This window comes from Erpetoichthys calabaricus, chromosome 4, assembly GCF_900747795.2.
Source record: "Erpetoichthys calabaricus chromosome 4, fErpCal1.3, whole genome shotgun sequence".
NCBI lineage: Eukaryota > Metazoa > Chordata > Cladistia > Polypteriformes > Polypteridae > Erpetoichthys > Erpetoichthys calabaricus.
Window position 1 is genome coordinate 200,519,590 of NC_041397.2, and position 16,708 is coordinate 200,536,297.

General features: G+C 36.1%; 1 protein-coding gene across 1 annotated transcript in view; it reads left to right on the forward strand.

Moving 5' to 3' along the window:
• Nucleotides 1-16,708, forward strand: part of atm (ATM serine/threonine kinase) — a 175,588-nt gene that overhangs the window by 48,604 nt on the left and 110,276 nt on the right. The window contains exons 14-18 of the mRNA XM_028800178.2: nucleotides 1,557-1,688; nucleotides 2,867-2,992; nucleotides 4,655-4,744; nucleotides 5,326-5,500; nucleotides 7,996-8,189. Of these exons, the coding sequence (XP_028656011.1) occupies nucleotides 1,557-1,688; nucleotides 2,867-2,992; nucleotides 4,655-4,744; nucleotides 5,326-5,500; nucleotides 7,996-8,189 (717 nt within the window). The remainder of the gene's footprint in view (nucleotides 1-1,556; nucleotides 1,689-2,866; nucleotides 2,993-4,654; nucleotides 4,745-5,325; nucleotides 5,501-7,995; nucleotides 8,190-16,708) is intronic.

Genomic DNA, 16,708 nt, shown 5'->3' on the forward strand with positions numbered 1-16,708 from the left:
TTTGGCTTTGACATTAACACGCAAATACTTCTTAAACTTACACTTTAACTGTAAAACTTCAATAAAAAACTATTTTTTGAATGAACTTTTTGTCAATATTGCATTGAATTTTGATTCCATGTTTGGACTTACATTGTGACAACACAACGTTTAACTGTCCGTGAGTGAATATTGTTTTTTTCTCTCTAATAAATAAACTGACTTTTTCGAATGTTTGTCCCTTTGATTTCTTAATTGTCATATACGATACGTCCTTCTTTCAACAGTAATTCGGACAGTGTTAACGGTTGTAGATATTCTATGGGATATTGTAAGCTGATGTTTTCATCTTGCTTACCATCACCACGAACTGTTTCAGCATAGTCTATTGATATGCATTTAACCAATTTGCCATGTTACCGATTGACAATTTTCGCATTAATTTGTTTGACTTCGTTTCTCGGTGCTAGGATTGCCTGTGTACTCATTTATTCTGTTGATAACCCTTCTGGGTGAAATTCTTCAATACAATTTGGACATAATAAGTCTTCTTATATTGAAAACCTAAAGTGAGGAAAACATAAAAATTTATAAGAGCTGAGAGTGCAGGAAGCGTGTCTGACAAAAGCATTCACATGAGTGAGAGGTGTGTGGCCCATGGGCGTGTTTGAAAATGGTTGTGAGGAAGGCAGGACTTGCAAAAAATCTCTAGGCAGTAGTCTCGTGGAGGCATATTCCTAGATGGGGGCAGCAGAGATATCTTTCATCCATCCATAGGATGAGCTTAAGCCTTCAGTTTGATTTCCCAGGGTTTTTATACTTTTTTTTCTCAGTCTTTGGTTCCAAAATAAGAATATATAATTTCCAAACATAAGATTCATTCTTTGCTAACACAGTTCAAGTTTTTATTAAAACACAGTAATTACTGACCATAAATTGACCAACACTAAGCAAGGAGCACACCAGCACCCTTTTAATAGTCTTCTTGAACTTATGTCAGCTCACTTACATTGCTTAAGTGCTTGTCTATTCATGCCGCAGTTATCAGTCTTAAGGTAAAATAATGTCATGTAGAATTGAAGTCACAGATCTAAGTGGCACACTTTTAATTTTTGACTACAGAGGCACAGATTGTAAATGGGTAAAGATTGGCTTTAAAGTATTGAATCATCGTGGGAGGAAGTTTTTCTGAATTAGGTGATGTTAAAATAAGACTTCTCAAGGATCAGTGTTGTGGCTACTGTTTTTTTTTAATTTTCTTTTAACGTAACAGAATTTCATTATTGAGTGTGTTTCATAAAAATGTTATGCACTTTTAAGCATAATTTATATCCTCAAAAAGTATTGTTTTTAGAGGATCAGATATGGAAATGTGGTCATGTAGTGTAAATTTAACCAAGCCGTAGTTACTGGAAAAATTTGGAATTCATGCAGCTATACCATTTTAATAAAGGCAATGTTTTATTGATGTTCAGATAATTAAGGATCAGGCAGACTGAAATATCTCAGTTAGTACGTAATATTTTCTTGGATTAATGTGATTAACTCTTTATATCATTTTTTTTGTTTAATTACAGTCCCAGAGTCCACAGGCTGAATGCCTGCTTCGTTGTGTCAGTCTTTTGACAGGAGTCTTATCCTGTTACATTATTGTGGGTGTTGTCACTGAAGAAGATGCCTGTAAAACCATTCTTTTTCAAAAATCCAAGGTTTGCTATAAATATTTGTTATTGAATTATGAGATAACTATCACTATGTCATGTAAATGGCCTTGCCCTTTAGAAATTTTAGAATTACTTTTATACTGAAGAGAACGTTTCTGCCATGTTCTTTTGAGATTAATTAGCCTTATTGTTCAAACAGGATCCAGGTAGTTGCAAAACACTCTGCTGTTGAGTCAATTCAGAAGTGTTATTCCTACTTTTTTGTTGTATTAATGAGCTTTTTTTTCCCCCATAGCATTTACTTTTGCTTAGATGTTTGAATCTTTTATCACCCCATTTCTATGATGAATTTCATTTGCTTCTTGTTTTTCAACTAATAAACATACTGACTTTTGACAATTTGTTTGTATCACTTGGCCTCCTGATTCACACCATAAAACCCAACTTTGTACAGAACCATTAGCAGCCAGTTTCTGTCCTCACTAGCATTAATTCTCAGTACCTATTTACCTATTGCTCAACAAACAAAAAAAGTACAGTATACATCTACAGAGATTATTAATATTGGATTCAGTATGATAATATGAGTAGTTATCCTTTCATGGTACATAGTTTTTCTGGCAAGATCAACATTAATAGTTACTCTTGGCAGTATGGTGCCGCAGTGAGTAGTACTGCCAACACACTGATCTTGCATCTGGAATTCAGATCCCATGTCGGACTGTTGTCTGTATGCAATGTGTATGTTCTCTATGTGTCTGTGTGGGTTTTTCCCCTGGTACTCCGGTTTTCTTCCCACATTTCCAAAGACATTTAATGCAGGTAATTGGCAATGCCAAATTGACCTAAGTATGAATGTGATTGTACATATGCACAGGACTCCCTATGAATATGTAATCTATCAATAGCTGCCCCATGTTTTCTGGCCAGTGCTGGCAGCAGCCTTTGACCCTGAACTGGATACTGTTGGCTGCAAAATGTTACTTTAAAAACATTTGTATGACCTCTAGCAGTCAAGCATGACCATGAGTGTTTTGACTTAAATGAAACTTAATTTTTTCATTTCTCATCTCCCAGTGCTGAATTTTCTTTATCCATCAGTTGTGGTATTTTGCTATATTCTGTGTAGTCTCAGTAAACTTTTCCAACCCATCATACATAGCAGCATATTAGACTGAAAACGAGTAATGTATGTTTTTTTTCCCTCTTACATTTTGTTTTAGTCTTTAATACAGCATGTAAGTGAATATATCTCTACCTTAAAAGCTAAAGTTGCTGATGAATCAAGCATTGCTTCACTGAAGATTCTCCTTGCTCAGTTTTTGAATTGCTTATGCAAACAATCTAAGGTAAAATTGTTTTATACGTATATTGTCTTTACAAGCACATCTGATAATTTGAATCATATGAAAAAAATATTTTCAGTTAAGTCTGTGCTTATTCAACCTCTTATTTTTTTATAATATTGTAGCAATTGTTTGGCCTGTGCTTGATTAATCCAGTGTTTTGCATTTTATGTTTTCAAGTTAGTTACCTGGAATATTTTTTACTATTGAACTTACTTTGTTATATGATTTATCACTATTGGATTAAATTAATAGTGGCAGTAAAGAGATCCCACTGCATTTGTCCTCTTGGTTGTATTTAAATACATTATTTTTATTAAGCAAAACATATGTGGGCATAAACATATTGTGATAAGTGAACCATATTTGAATAGCTAGTTTTTTTTAATGATTTTAATTAGTCTTAAAATCAGTTTTTTGAAAGAAACATATTTACTTTTACTTTAGTAATATTAGTTTAAAATTATTTATAGTTGTGGAAAATGTAATAAGTAAAAAGTAAATCAATTAAACCTGTTAAATATATCAAGATTATTAAATGTCATAAATACTTTGGATTTTTTCATGTGTGTTGCGTTAGTTACAATCAAACCTATATAAATACAGCATGTGCTGAAGATCTTCTGTAGATGCACTGAAAACATATTGTTTCTAATATTATTTATGCAGTCTTTTTTTTTCAAATGAATGTGTGTAACAATAGTAAATTAAAAAGGATGTTTGCTCAGCAGCTTAGTAAAGAGTAATAGATTTACTAATTAACTTATGCAAACTTATGTGTTCATTTCCTGGTGGGTGTAGATTGCAGTATTTTCAAAAGATCCTTAAACAGACCAAAGCACAGTCTTTTTAAAGAATGTATTAAACAGTTGTGACAGTTTAAGGTCTCCGTGACCCCTTTAACCCTCAGACCAGACGTCAGACACCAGATAAAAGTCCAATAATAATATTTATTATAATAATAAAGTGCACAAAGCACCCTCCACTCCACAATACTCAATAATAAATCAATAATTAATGATTAAACAATCCTCCACACTCCCAGACGCGTTGCCACCCTTCCACCCAGCTCAGCTCAACGTCTGGGATTTCCCATCGTCCTTTTATATTCCCTGTCTCCGAAGTGGTTCCAACCCTACAGTCCATGTGATTCCTTATCACTTCTGGGTCAGATAAAAATCCTTTTCTTCATCCTGGAAGCACGTCATTTCCTTTGTCGCCTTGCTTACGACGTACTTCCGGGTTATAGGGCACAAACAACTCTCTGGGCCTCCCTGCAGCATCATCTGTTGGCCCCTGTGGTATCCAGCAGGGCTGTAAAGGAATACTCCATCGTCCATGATTCCTTGCTGGTATTCGGGGCACTTCCATGCCGCAGGGACAGCTCCATCTGGCGGCCTGGGGGTATTGGCCGGGGTAACAGGCCGGCCATCCCACACACAGTACTAAAGGAAACATATATATATTTGTTGTGAAAGCTTTTAACAAACCTTTCTCATGCTGAATGGTTTAAACTCTTCTTTTAATTGAGAGTAACTACAAGTTTTATATTTTTATTTATTTCACACATTTTTTTCATGTAATGTATCATTAGACTCAATTTTTAGAGAAAAAGAAAACAAATGCATCAGTTAATGTTGTCCTTCTTTATTACATTTTTTGCAGAATTGTGTAAATTTGATTGCTATATGCCTCTTTTTAAGACTACTACCATCAAGACTGTTGAATGAGCTCTCTGATATTTGTAAAGTGCTGGTGAGTTGTTACTTTCAAGATAGTGATGTAATGAAATTATCTTGTCACAGATTAATTTGGGAAATTGGAGTATTTTTAAAGATTTAACATGAAGTGTTACAATTGTAAAATGAAGTGATGATTCTTAAATATGGATAGTTAGAATGTAGGTCATTGCAGGTACTTAAATTGATGGCCACATATTTACCAAAAAAAACAATATGTGTGTGCATATATGTACATTATATGTACAGTATATATATATATATATATATATATATATATACACATATATGTTGGTGAAGGGCAGATGATTATGGATCAGTGTAAAAGGAAACAAAGAAGCCATTACTTGAAACATTTAAATGTTTATTATTTTGTTGAATAATGCTTTTTTACTTGAATTATTGAGGTATTCTTAATTTTAAGACGCGTAACAACACTTCCTTTTACAGTTTTTTCTTAAATATTCTTTTAGTGTGATTAAGTATTTTTTGAATGCATTCATGACTTTAAGTATAATAAATTATTTGTTTAGCTTTGTGTTTCACTTACAGTAAATGTATGATATATACATATGTGTATGTGCATTTTTATGACAGATAACAAGAAAATATGAACCCAGCATGACCATTCAGGTTCCAGACGATGTGAATGTGAGCAGAATGCAAATAAATAATCAGGTTGACCAGGACTTATTTGATGATGATGATTGCTGCAGCAGAACTACAGATTTAAGTGAAATTAACGATAACGTTGATTTGCAATGTGGAACAGGTAGGATTGCTTTAAGTGTTTCATAACTGCAAATATTATAATATATTAATATATAACTATGCAAATATTTAGTTTGTGTTACAAGTGTAATAAATGGTTATCAGAGATAATTCATGCTGTTCTCTCTGACTAACTGTATCAATTTAAGTATGCAGCTTTCTTGCATGTCAAATTAAACTTTTTTTTTTTGAGGACTATTCTGTATAATTACCCATATTTTTAACTTTGAGCAATGTTTTTATTTAAGCATGACCATATAAGATTTCCATTCATTTCAGTGCTAGCATACTTCCTTTAGGCACATTTTAAGTTTAGTGTTACTTTATTCTAATAGTTGGGCATAGACTGGTATTGGATTGGTACTCAAATTTTGAGTTCAGTATCAATACCATTTATTGGACTACAGTACCTGTACTAAAATGGTTCTGAAGCAAATAATAGATAACTCCCCCAAAAAACAACCCCACTCACAGTGACTATGTTACCCATGTCTACTTGCAAGAGCTCCTTGCTGTTCTGCCACAAAATCATACACCTGAGTTATAATATGCACTCCGTACTTCAATAAGTGGACATTCTCTTTGGACTATCCAGCAAGTTTACAGTAATATATGTTTGAAGAGTGACTTAGTCCCTCTCGTTTGTGTTTCAAGCTAAATTTAATACATACTGTATATTAAAATCAATCAACAAATGGTCCCCCTTAGAGTTCCAGTTGTGGTTAGAAATAATGAGCATGGGATGCTTGAAAAAATACCATTTACTTCCAGTACCAAAATTAATGAAATGCTGATAACATGCTTTTTTTTTTTTTAAATTTTGGAACTTTATCATTACCACTATACTGCACAGCCACTATACTGCATACACACTTGTAAACACAGAATGTACATTGGCTTAAAATGACAAGCAAGGTACTGTTACACTCAGAAAGTTTATCCCTTATAAGTGCTACATTACATAGTTCAGATAATGGTTTATTGCTAAATCAGCTAATTAGCTACAAATTGAGACTAAAATTAGATTAGTGATTTTATGTATATATATATATATATATATATATATATATATATATATATATTTTAAAAATTACCTTTTTTAATTACTATTTACATTCTTTTAAATATAAACATGTTTAAATTACCAGATTTTTTAGATACTATTTTTAAACTCTGTGTGTGAAATGTATTCCATAAATTGTACCATCCCTCCATCCATCTATGTGTTTATTATCTCTACCCACTGTGTCCAATTTTGAGTTACAGGGACAAGAGCTTATCCCTGCAGCATCCTGCGCAAGCCAGGAACAAATCCTGAACAGAGAGTCAGTGTATCACAGGGCACACTTTCACATACAACCACGCTTAGTTATATAGTGCCACTTTAGAGGGATCAGTTAACCTATTATACTCATATATTTTGATATGGGAAAAAAACAATGTACCAATACAAAATCCATGCAACCACAAGAAACACCCACATACTTTAAGCAGACAGTGAACAACCCATTCTTGTGGAGTTTAAAATAGTCATGCCAACTACGGAGCCACTATACCACTCAAAAGTTTTTACCAAAATAAAACTATTTTAAGATAATGCCAGTAATATTGTCTTGAGTGAGCTTTAGAGCTGCTATGGATGTTTTTGTTTTTACTTTTTCATATTTCTGCTTTAATTGGGTAAAATATACAAATTCCAGCTCTCCGCTTTATGTTTTTTTTTTCCACATGTGTTCTCTGCTTACCAGTACACGCACTCACTGAGATATCACAATTGCGTTCTTGTGACAGGCTGAAAAATAGCCTAAATCTGTTTAGATAGTTTAGCTAAGGCAGGGCACTCATTATAAACAGATACAATGAGTAAAACAGATTATGTCTGGCTGCTTATTAGGATAGAACACAGTAGTTTCACAGAATTAAAGAGAAACCCCATAATAAACTCTGCTGAGAAAGCAAAAATGATTGCATGCGCTGCAAATCATGAAACATTATTGTTACAGATACCAGACACAATAATCAGTTTTTGAATCTACAGTCCAACAAATTACAACAAGGAGGCAAATTAATGAAGGATTTCAGTAAAACAGAAGGGTTTTCCTACGATATAAAGTTCATTTGGAACTAAAATGGACCCAAATACTTTTGTTTATTTAATTTACTTTACCTTACTTAACATCTCTTAAGAGCATATTCTAACATAAAGGTTAGAACTGTGTTAGTATTGTACCATATACATTTTTCTGTTTGTAAATCTATCCAACAATTGTAGATGGTCTACTGCAAAGGATGCTCTAGGAGGAAAGAAAAATGTTTCTATTTAACTACATATAAATGTTTAGCAATAAAATCACATGAAAAGGCCAATATTAATTATCTGTTTATTTAAAAAGGTTTAGGGAATACACAAAATGATACACCCATCAATCCTGTTTTGAGAATATTGTTATAGTGTTTTACAAAGTAATTCAAATGTTTGCTATTCTGTGTTTCCAGGTGCAAATAATGCTCTATCAGAAGAACATTTGACAAAGCAGGACTCTGTTTACTTGGATGCCTTGAAGTTTTTATGCCTGTGCACCTCTTCTGAATCTATTCATGGACTTTGTTTTCGACCAGTAGATATTAGACGAAAACTTTTATCATTTATTGATCCGCTTGACAATACAAAACCTGTCCATCTCCATACAGTGAGTTTCATTTTAGTAATAATTACTAAGTCTTTATGATAAACATGTCTTCTCTTTGATACTATCCATGTAAACAGATATGCTTTACTGTACATTAACTACTTACTTGCAGAAGGCCAGCTTATAGTTACCAGTTAACAAAACATTTATGATTTTAGAAGATGGGAAATTTAAAACAGTAACTAGGCTACTATTACAAGCCAGCCTCATGGAGCTGTGCTAACATATATTTAAACCTTTAAACCTTAGTTTGAAATAATGCATATTAAACAGTTCCAACAATACATAATTAAAGTGTACTGCATTTTTAAAACAAACTGAAAGAATTCATCTGTACCTAAGATCTATGCTAACACAGTGACTCACTTTACTTTGATACCTAGTGGGCTTTTAGTTGAAGCCATGAGGACTGAGGCAGAAAGGAATGCCTAGACTGACTTTTGTAAGTCTTTAAAATTAATACTAGTAATGGTTGGCGACATTCACCAAAGCTTTTTTTGCAGTGAATATACTGTGTTCGCAAGTGACCTTGTTTGCCTGATATTATTATGGTCACACATTTTTTCCCCAATGCCCCCAATGTTTTATGAGGTCAGTGTGACATCACAGAGATTTTGCAACCATGCGCAACAAAATTCATGCTTGCGTACTATAACATCATTGCCAATCTGGTTGAAGCATTCAGAATTTCATGACCCGGTCAGTACTAAAGTCTTCTACCCTGTACACATTTGAAGGTAAAAAAAAAACTTGCAGTATTTTCATTTAAGGGGTACATTAGCTGACCATATTGAAAATATTATGAGTACTATCACCAAATATGTAATACGGATTCCTATACTCTGGCAGTGCAATGCCACATAGCTAATTTACATGTATATTTGGCTTTGTGTTGTAGCCACAATCCAAAGTAAGTCTGAAAGGGGAACATCCACACCTTGTGAAATAATAATAATAATAATGAATAATGAATAATTGAACAGGACAGTCCCACAGCGCTACTTCATCTCACAACTAACATATACCACACCCACCGCCCCCACCCCGGCTCCACCCGTGTTTTAGTGAAACAAGACAGTGAGGAGGGTCCTACCTAGCTCCCCACTCCTGACGTCATGCATCCCTCTCCCCTTGGCCCACAGCCTCTGTTTAAAATTAGCTTGAATATATTGCTTCTACAAGTGAACTATGATTCTTAGCATGATGAGAGAAGTCGCAGAATCAACGAGCATGTTCAAGCAAATTATAGAAAAAAACCCGATCTGAATCTGTTAAGTGTTTTTCTCATTTGCTTGCTAAGGAGAGGTAAGGAACGCCCCGAATTTGGTGCGTGAGTGAGGAGGACCCCACCTCCATCCCCATGCTCTCTTGGATTTGCGCAAATAAATCACTACCACAAGCGAAATATGATACTTAGCGCAATGAGAGAATATATATTACTTATTGCTAGTTTGTAGGCATTTGTTGTATTTTGTTTATGGTTATTGTTCTGTCTGTGTCTTTTGTTGTGTGAGATACAGTGCCACAATGTTTAGCACTATTGCCTCACAGCTTAGATCACATTTTTGGCCACAGTAATTAAAACTGTATTGCACCACTATAAACTCAACTCAAACTAAACTCAAAACTAGTTCAGTTCCTCCTTCCCTTTTAACTTCAGTGCATTTCATGGAGTTCTGTTAAGCTACCAAACATATCCGTGAATTCTCCAAACTCATGATGAAGTGACTTCTGCGGGGTTAATACCTTCTTTTATTTGCTCCATGTATGGAAACCTGAAGTTTCTTTAGGCTGTTTTTGGTAAGATCATTTATACAAGCAGTAAAACTGGAGACAGACAAACAGTGGAAGATATGACAGAATAGACACCTTGTAAACAAATGTTAAAAGCTGCAATTTCAGTACAGTGGTGAAATTGCGGATGCTGTCAATTGCCCATCTCGACAAATTACTTTTTTTTTTTTGTGATCAAAATTTTTTTAAGTTGAATAATCACAAAAAAACACAGATTATTACAGAACTACAGTTTACCACTTTTCTATATAGGAACCAGATTATCCTTTGTGCTGCCGAAAGTTCATGTAGGGTTAGATTAAAGAAGGGATTTCTAGAAGTTTACAGAAAGTGAGTCAGGAGATTTCCAGCATAAGGCTAAAATAAAATTAACAGAGATGGCACCCAGAGTGTATAAAATTCACTGGGCAGAGGTCAAGGTAAGAGAAGTAAGGTTCAGGAGAAGAAATATTATGAGGCAAAAGGAGAATATTAACTGAAAAAAATATTATATGGACAGTTGGAAACATTCATCCAAAAAGTATAAACTGCAGGGTGGTCCCAATACATGGAGAAAAATGTCATGGTTATTTAAAGGACACAAGTGACAGAAAGGATTAGCATCCTAATACATAGCATAAAGTTTCTGAAGAGTGAGGTACAGGTGATGTACAAATATAAATTATGTATGCTGATAGTTACAGTTTTTGGAAGATATGCTAAATATTATTAAGATATACTTCCATGAGATGGGAGCAGAAGAAAGCAGGTTATGTTACCATACTGAAAGAAAAGATAGAGGTCTGGTAGATGCCTTATGCAGACATGTACATAAGTATGATACTGCCTTAAAATTTGCAGATAGCAAGAAGGACAATTTATAAATGGTGTGGGAAGGTAATGCAGAAGATATTGGGAGTCCATTTACCTAAAGGACTGATCTGAACTGAAGATGGAAAAAGAAAGTGGATGGATGGAACAGAAAATCTGGACTTGAGTAACTGGAATGTTCCAAGCTCATTTTCATTATAATTGTCACCAAGCATCTCTATACCTCAATCAGCCCATTCCCAAAAATACATAGGTCTGCCATTAATACAAAGGGTAGGATTCTGTAAGATTGGGGGTATGGCTATGCCAAACTGGAGTTGTGCCAAGATGTTTCTCCACTTTCTACCAAATCTGCAGAGCATATATGACTAATGGAGTTAAAGTAGAGAGGCACCACTTTAACTTGTTAGTAAAGGGAAGAGCAGAAAGGGATCTAGGGGATACCATGCTAGATTCAGTAGGGAAAGAAAATGGTGGGAGTATTTAAGTAATATAGCTGTAGGTCTACACTCAGATTTATCACAAATTAAAGCAGAGTGCCTAATGGAAGATCTTTTACAGTTTCATAGAAACCCAGACAAGAGATCTAACTTCTGAACAATATTATATGGGCGGAGATAGACGAGAATGGTACTAACAATGTTAAAGTGAGGAGCTATATTCATTTTAATAACTGCCTATCTAGAATGAAAAGACAGGGGACAAAAGGACAACAATAGATGTGGTTGAATGTTGAGATAGATGTGTGGAGTTCCAAAATAAGGTCAGAATAAGTAATGGGACATTCAGAGGTAATACAAAGGTGGGAGAGATATCTAAGAAAGCACAGGAAAGTAAGTTGAAATGGTAGGGACATGTCATGAGGAGAGGCAATTAATACAGTATGTGGGCAAAAGAGTGATGGGAATGGAAGTACAGGGGAAGACAAAGTGAGGGAGGCTTAAGTGGAGGTGAATGAATAAAGTAAAAGAAGACCTGAAGGAAAAGGGATTGACTGAAGAGGAGATGCAAGACCAAACTGTATGGGAAAGGTTGATCAAGCACAACAACCCCACATAGAACTGGGAAAAGATGAAGAGGAAGAAGATTACCATGAAAAATCAAAATATTGTTGGCATGTAAAGAGATGTTTGTGGTGTGAGCCATGAATTGCAGTGGTGGTGATCAACTCAAGACTGTGAACAGCAATAGCAAGGGGCTCAAGTGAAATATTAATAAGTATCGGAAATAATGAACAACCTTCTGAATCCAAAAGGACTGAGAGATTGTGGAGTTGGTGAGAACTGAAGCCATGGAGGAGCAGCATTAAGTCTTGATCAAGTTAATATAGGTTACTCCAAAACCCATTGCCTGTAATACCTTCCACAGAAAATCCCTATTCATGCAGTCAAAGGCCTTCTCTGCATTGAGAGCAAGCATGGCTGCAGGTTGGGATAGCATGGAGTCTACATCTATAATATGTAGACCCTGGTACATCTTATCAGCTGCCTGAGGGGTGAGGATAAAACAAATTTGACTGGGGTGAACATTTATGACGAATAATCTGCAAATGCAGTGCAAGAAGTTTCCTAACAACTTTTGCATCAGAATTCATCAAGGGGATTGGGCGATAGAGCAGTCAGATGGTTCTTTGTCATATTTTAACATAAGGATAATCATTGCTGAATTAATTGAAGGGTTTAGATTGGTGGAAGATATAGCAGAGTTCAGCATGTACATGTATAAGTGTGCTAGCTGATTCCGGAAAGCAAAAAGAACCTCAGGAGGCAACCCATCTGGCCTCAGTGATTTTCCAGAATTCTTAAGAGTCTAGAGTGTCTACATATTATTGTACGCAGAGCATGATACAGTAAACCCTTGCTATATCGCGCTTCGTCTTTCGCGGCTTCACACTATCGCGGATTTTATATGTAAGCATATTTAAATATACAGTACTGTGCAAAAGTTTTAGGCAGGTGTGAAAAAATGCTGTAAACAAAGAATGCTTTCAAAAATGGAAGTGTTAATCATTTATTTTCATCAATCAACAAAATGCAGTGAATGAACAAAAGAGAAATCTAAATCAAATCAATATTTGGTGTGACCACCCTTTGCCTTCAAAACAGCATCAATTCTTCTAGGTACACTTGCACGCAGTTTTTGAAGGAACTCAGCTGGTAGGTTGTTCCAAACATCTTGGAGAACTAACCACAGATCTTCTGTGGATGTAGGCTTCCTCACATCCTTCTGTCTCTTCATGTAATCCCAGACACACTCGATGATGTTGAGATCAGGGCTCTGTGGGGGCCATACCATCACTTCCAGAACTTCTTGTTCTTCTTTACGCTGAAGATAGTTCTTAATGACTTTGGCTGTATGTTTGGGGTCATTGTCCTGCTGCAGAATAAATTTGGGGCCAATCATACGCCTCCCTGATGGTATTGCATGATAGATAAGTATCTGTCTGTATTTCTCAGCATTGAGAACACCATTAATCCTGACCAAATCTCCAACTCCATTTGCAGAAATGCAGCCCCAAACGTCCAAGGAGCCTCCACCATGCTTCACTGTTGCCTGCAGAAGCTCATTATTGTACCGCTCTCCAGCCCTTCGACAAACAAACTGACTTCTGCTATAGCCAAATATTTCAAATTTTGACTCATCAGTCCAGAACACCTGGTGCCATTTTTCTGCACCCCAGTTCCTATGTTTTCATGCATACTTGAGTCGCTTGGCCTTGTTTCCACGTCGGAGGTATGGCTTTTTGGCTGCAACTCTTCCATGAAGACCACTTATGGCCAGACTTCTCCGGACAGTAGATGGTTGTACCTGGGTCCCACTGGTTTCTGCCAGTTCTGAGCTGATGGCACTGCTGGACATCTTCTGATTTCGAAGGGTAATAAGCTTGATGTGTCTTTCATCTGCTGCGCTAAGTTTCCTTGGCCGACCACTGTGTCTACGATCCTCAACGTTGCCTGTTTCTTTGTGCTTCTTCAAAAGAGCTTGAACAGCACATCTTGAAACCCCAGTCTGCTTTGAAATCTTTGTCTGGGAGAGACCTTGCTGATGCAGTATAACTACCTTGTCTCTTGTTGCTGTGCTCAATCTTGCCATGACATGAAACTGTCTTCCACAACCTCACCTTGGTAGCAGAGTCTGGCTGTTCCTCACCCAGTTTTAAGCCTCCTACACAGCTGTTTCTGTTTCAGTTAATGACTGTGTTTCAACCTATGTGTGACATTGATGATCATTAGCACCTGTTTGGTATAATTGGTTGATCATACACCCGACTATAATCCTACAAAATCCCTGACTTTGTGCAAGTGTACCTATAAGAATTGATGCTGGTTTGAAAGCAAAAGGTAGTAACACCAAATATTGATTTGATTTAGAGTTTTCTCATGTTCGCTAACTTTGCATTTTGTAAATTGATAACAGTAAACAATCATTATTTATATTTCTGAAAGCATTCTTTGTTTGCAGCATTTTTTCACACCTGCCTAAAACTTTTGCACAATACTGTATATCACGGATTTTTCGCTGGTTCGTGGGTTTCAGTGGACAATGGGTCTTTTAATTTCTGGTACATGCTTCCTCAGTTGGTTTACCCAGCTGATTTCATACAATGGACGCTATTAACAGATGGCTGAGAAGCTACCCAATCAGAGCACGTATTACGTATTAAATAAAACTCCTCAAATATATTTTGAGCATGGGGGCTGTTCGCACCCCTAGAGGATACAGCCGCTCGTCTAAAAAACGCTGAAAGACTACCTTCACATTGCTCCCTTCCTTGCTGGGCTTACTTGTGGTTACTTTGTTGCGCAATATGCTTCCCGCACGGTGCTTTGCATACTTAAAAGCTCAAACAGCCCTATTGATTTTTGATTGTTTGCTTTTCTCTCTTTCTCTCTTGCTCTGACATTCTCTGCTCCTAATGGAGGGGGTGTGAGCAGGGGGGCTGTTTGCACCCCTAGAGGATACGGACACTCGTCTAAAAAATGCTGAAAGACTACCTTCACATTGCTCCCTTCCTTGCAGCTGCTTTGTCAAGTGACATGCTTCCCGCACGGTGCTTTGCATACTTCAAAGCTCGAACAGCACCAATCTGTTTTTGATTGTTTGCTTTTTTCTCTCTCTCTCACTCTTACATTCATACTGAAAAGCCCAAACAGCACCTATTGATTTTTGATTATTTGCTTTTTTCTCTCTCTCTCTGACATTCTCTGCTCCTGACGCGCAGTCCTTTGAAGAGGAAGATATGTTTGCAGTCTTTTAATTTTGAGACGGAACTGTCATCTCTGTCTTGTCATGGAGCACGTTTCTGTCTCTCTACAACCTCCTGTGTTTCTGTGCAAATCTGTGACCCAAGCATGACAATATAAAAATGACCATATAAACATATGGTTTCTACTTCGCGGATTTTCACCTTTTGCGGGGGGCTCTGGAACGCAACCCCCGCGATCAAGGAGGGATCACTGTATATCCTTTTTTTTTCCCAAATCACATGGTGATTTACATCATCTATAGTAAATAGGATTAAATTACTTCTTTTTTGCATATTAGATTGTGTTGATTATCAGTCTTGTCTACAATGGCATACTTGGTGTATTTGTCAATTTTGTGTACTGTACACCCCAGTGGCAAATAAATGGTTTTCCTAAAAGCAGACATTCGGTAATCTTTTAGGTGATCTTTTGCATCATCTCTATAGCTTTGGTCCTGTTGAGCATTTAGCCATGTCCGATTTTGGGATTTATTATCTAGAGGAGCCAATCTGTACATAGTACAGCAGGATTAGGAATTTAATGCAAATCTGGGCCAATTGATTAGTGGCATTGAACATAAAGCGTTGAATGGATGGCTGGGATGCTTAGAACATTTTTCTGTAGTGCATATGTTACAGGGCAGCACTGTGGCGCAGTGTGCTGGCTGGGATTGGCTCCAGCAGACCCCCGTGACACTGTGTTAGGATATAGCGGGTTGGAGAATGACTGACTGAGCATATGTTACACAAAGGAAACATCCTTTGCACAGTGGCCTTGTGAGGCATGAATATGGCATTTGGCTTTGGTTGGCATACTTTTGATATGCTTTGAAAGGAATTAGATGTACGTTAGGTATTTTATAGACACAAAAGTTTTTCTTTAATCAGTTGAAATGCAGTGAATGATGTAAAAAGGTGAAAGGATAATCAGTAAACTGCCAGAGGTTTAAATTTAAAGATTAGCAAAAATGGAAAAAAATGAAAATATTACAATATTAATTACAAATGGGCTAAAAGACAACTAAATTACAACTAAAAGATTACAACCTACAAATGTTCTGCAACAATTAAAATTAAATTAAGCCTTCGAAGTTGAAGCAATTTGTACAGGTGTCCCAACTTCTGTTGATTACATAAAAACACTTTGTCTGTCTTAAAACAGGGTTGAAACAGACTGTGTTACTACACCCTCAGAAGTACTACCTGGACAATATTTCAGTGATGATGGCAAGAAAATATCAATTAGTAAATTAAATGAGACAAAGCATTATTACCCTTAGAAGTCCAGGCATTTCATTTAGATAAATTGCAAAAAAAAAAAAAAAATCAAAGCGTCAGTGAGTATGGTGTCCTACACAATCCAAAGGTAATTGGAAACTGGAAGAATCTCTGTTAGGAAGAGATCTGGTAGACCCAAAGTCACAACCCCGTCAGAAGACAAGTTTCTGAGGGTCACCACCTTTCATTATAGGCACCTCACAGCACATACACAACATATGTGTAAGTTTAAATAATATGTTGTCGACTGCCTGTGAGACTATTAAAATAAATTCATAATTTTGTAAAAATGTAGAGCCCTTATATACAAGTGGTATGAAGACTGCTGCCATACATCTCCATTGCCCTATGTTCAAATCCCACACAATGCACTTTCTGTGAATTCTATATG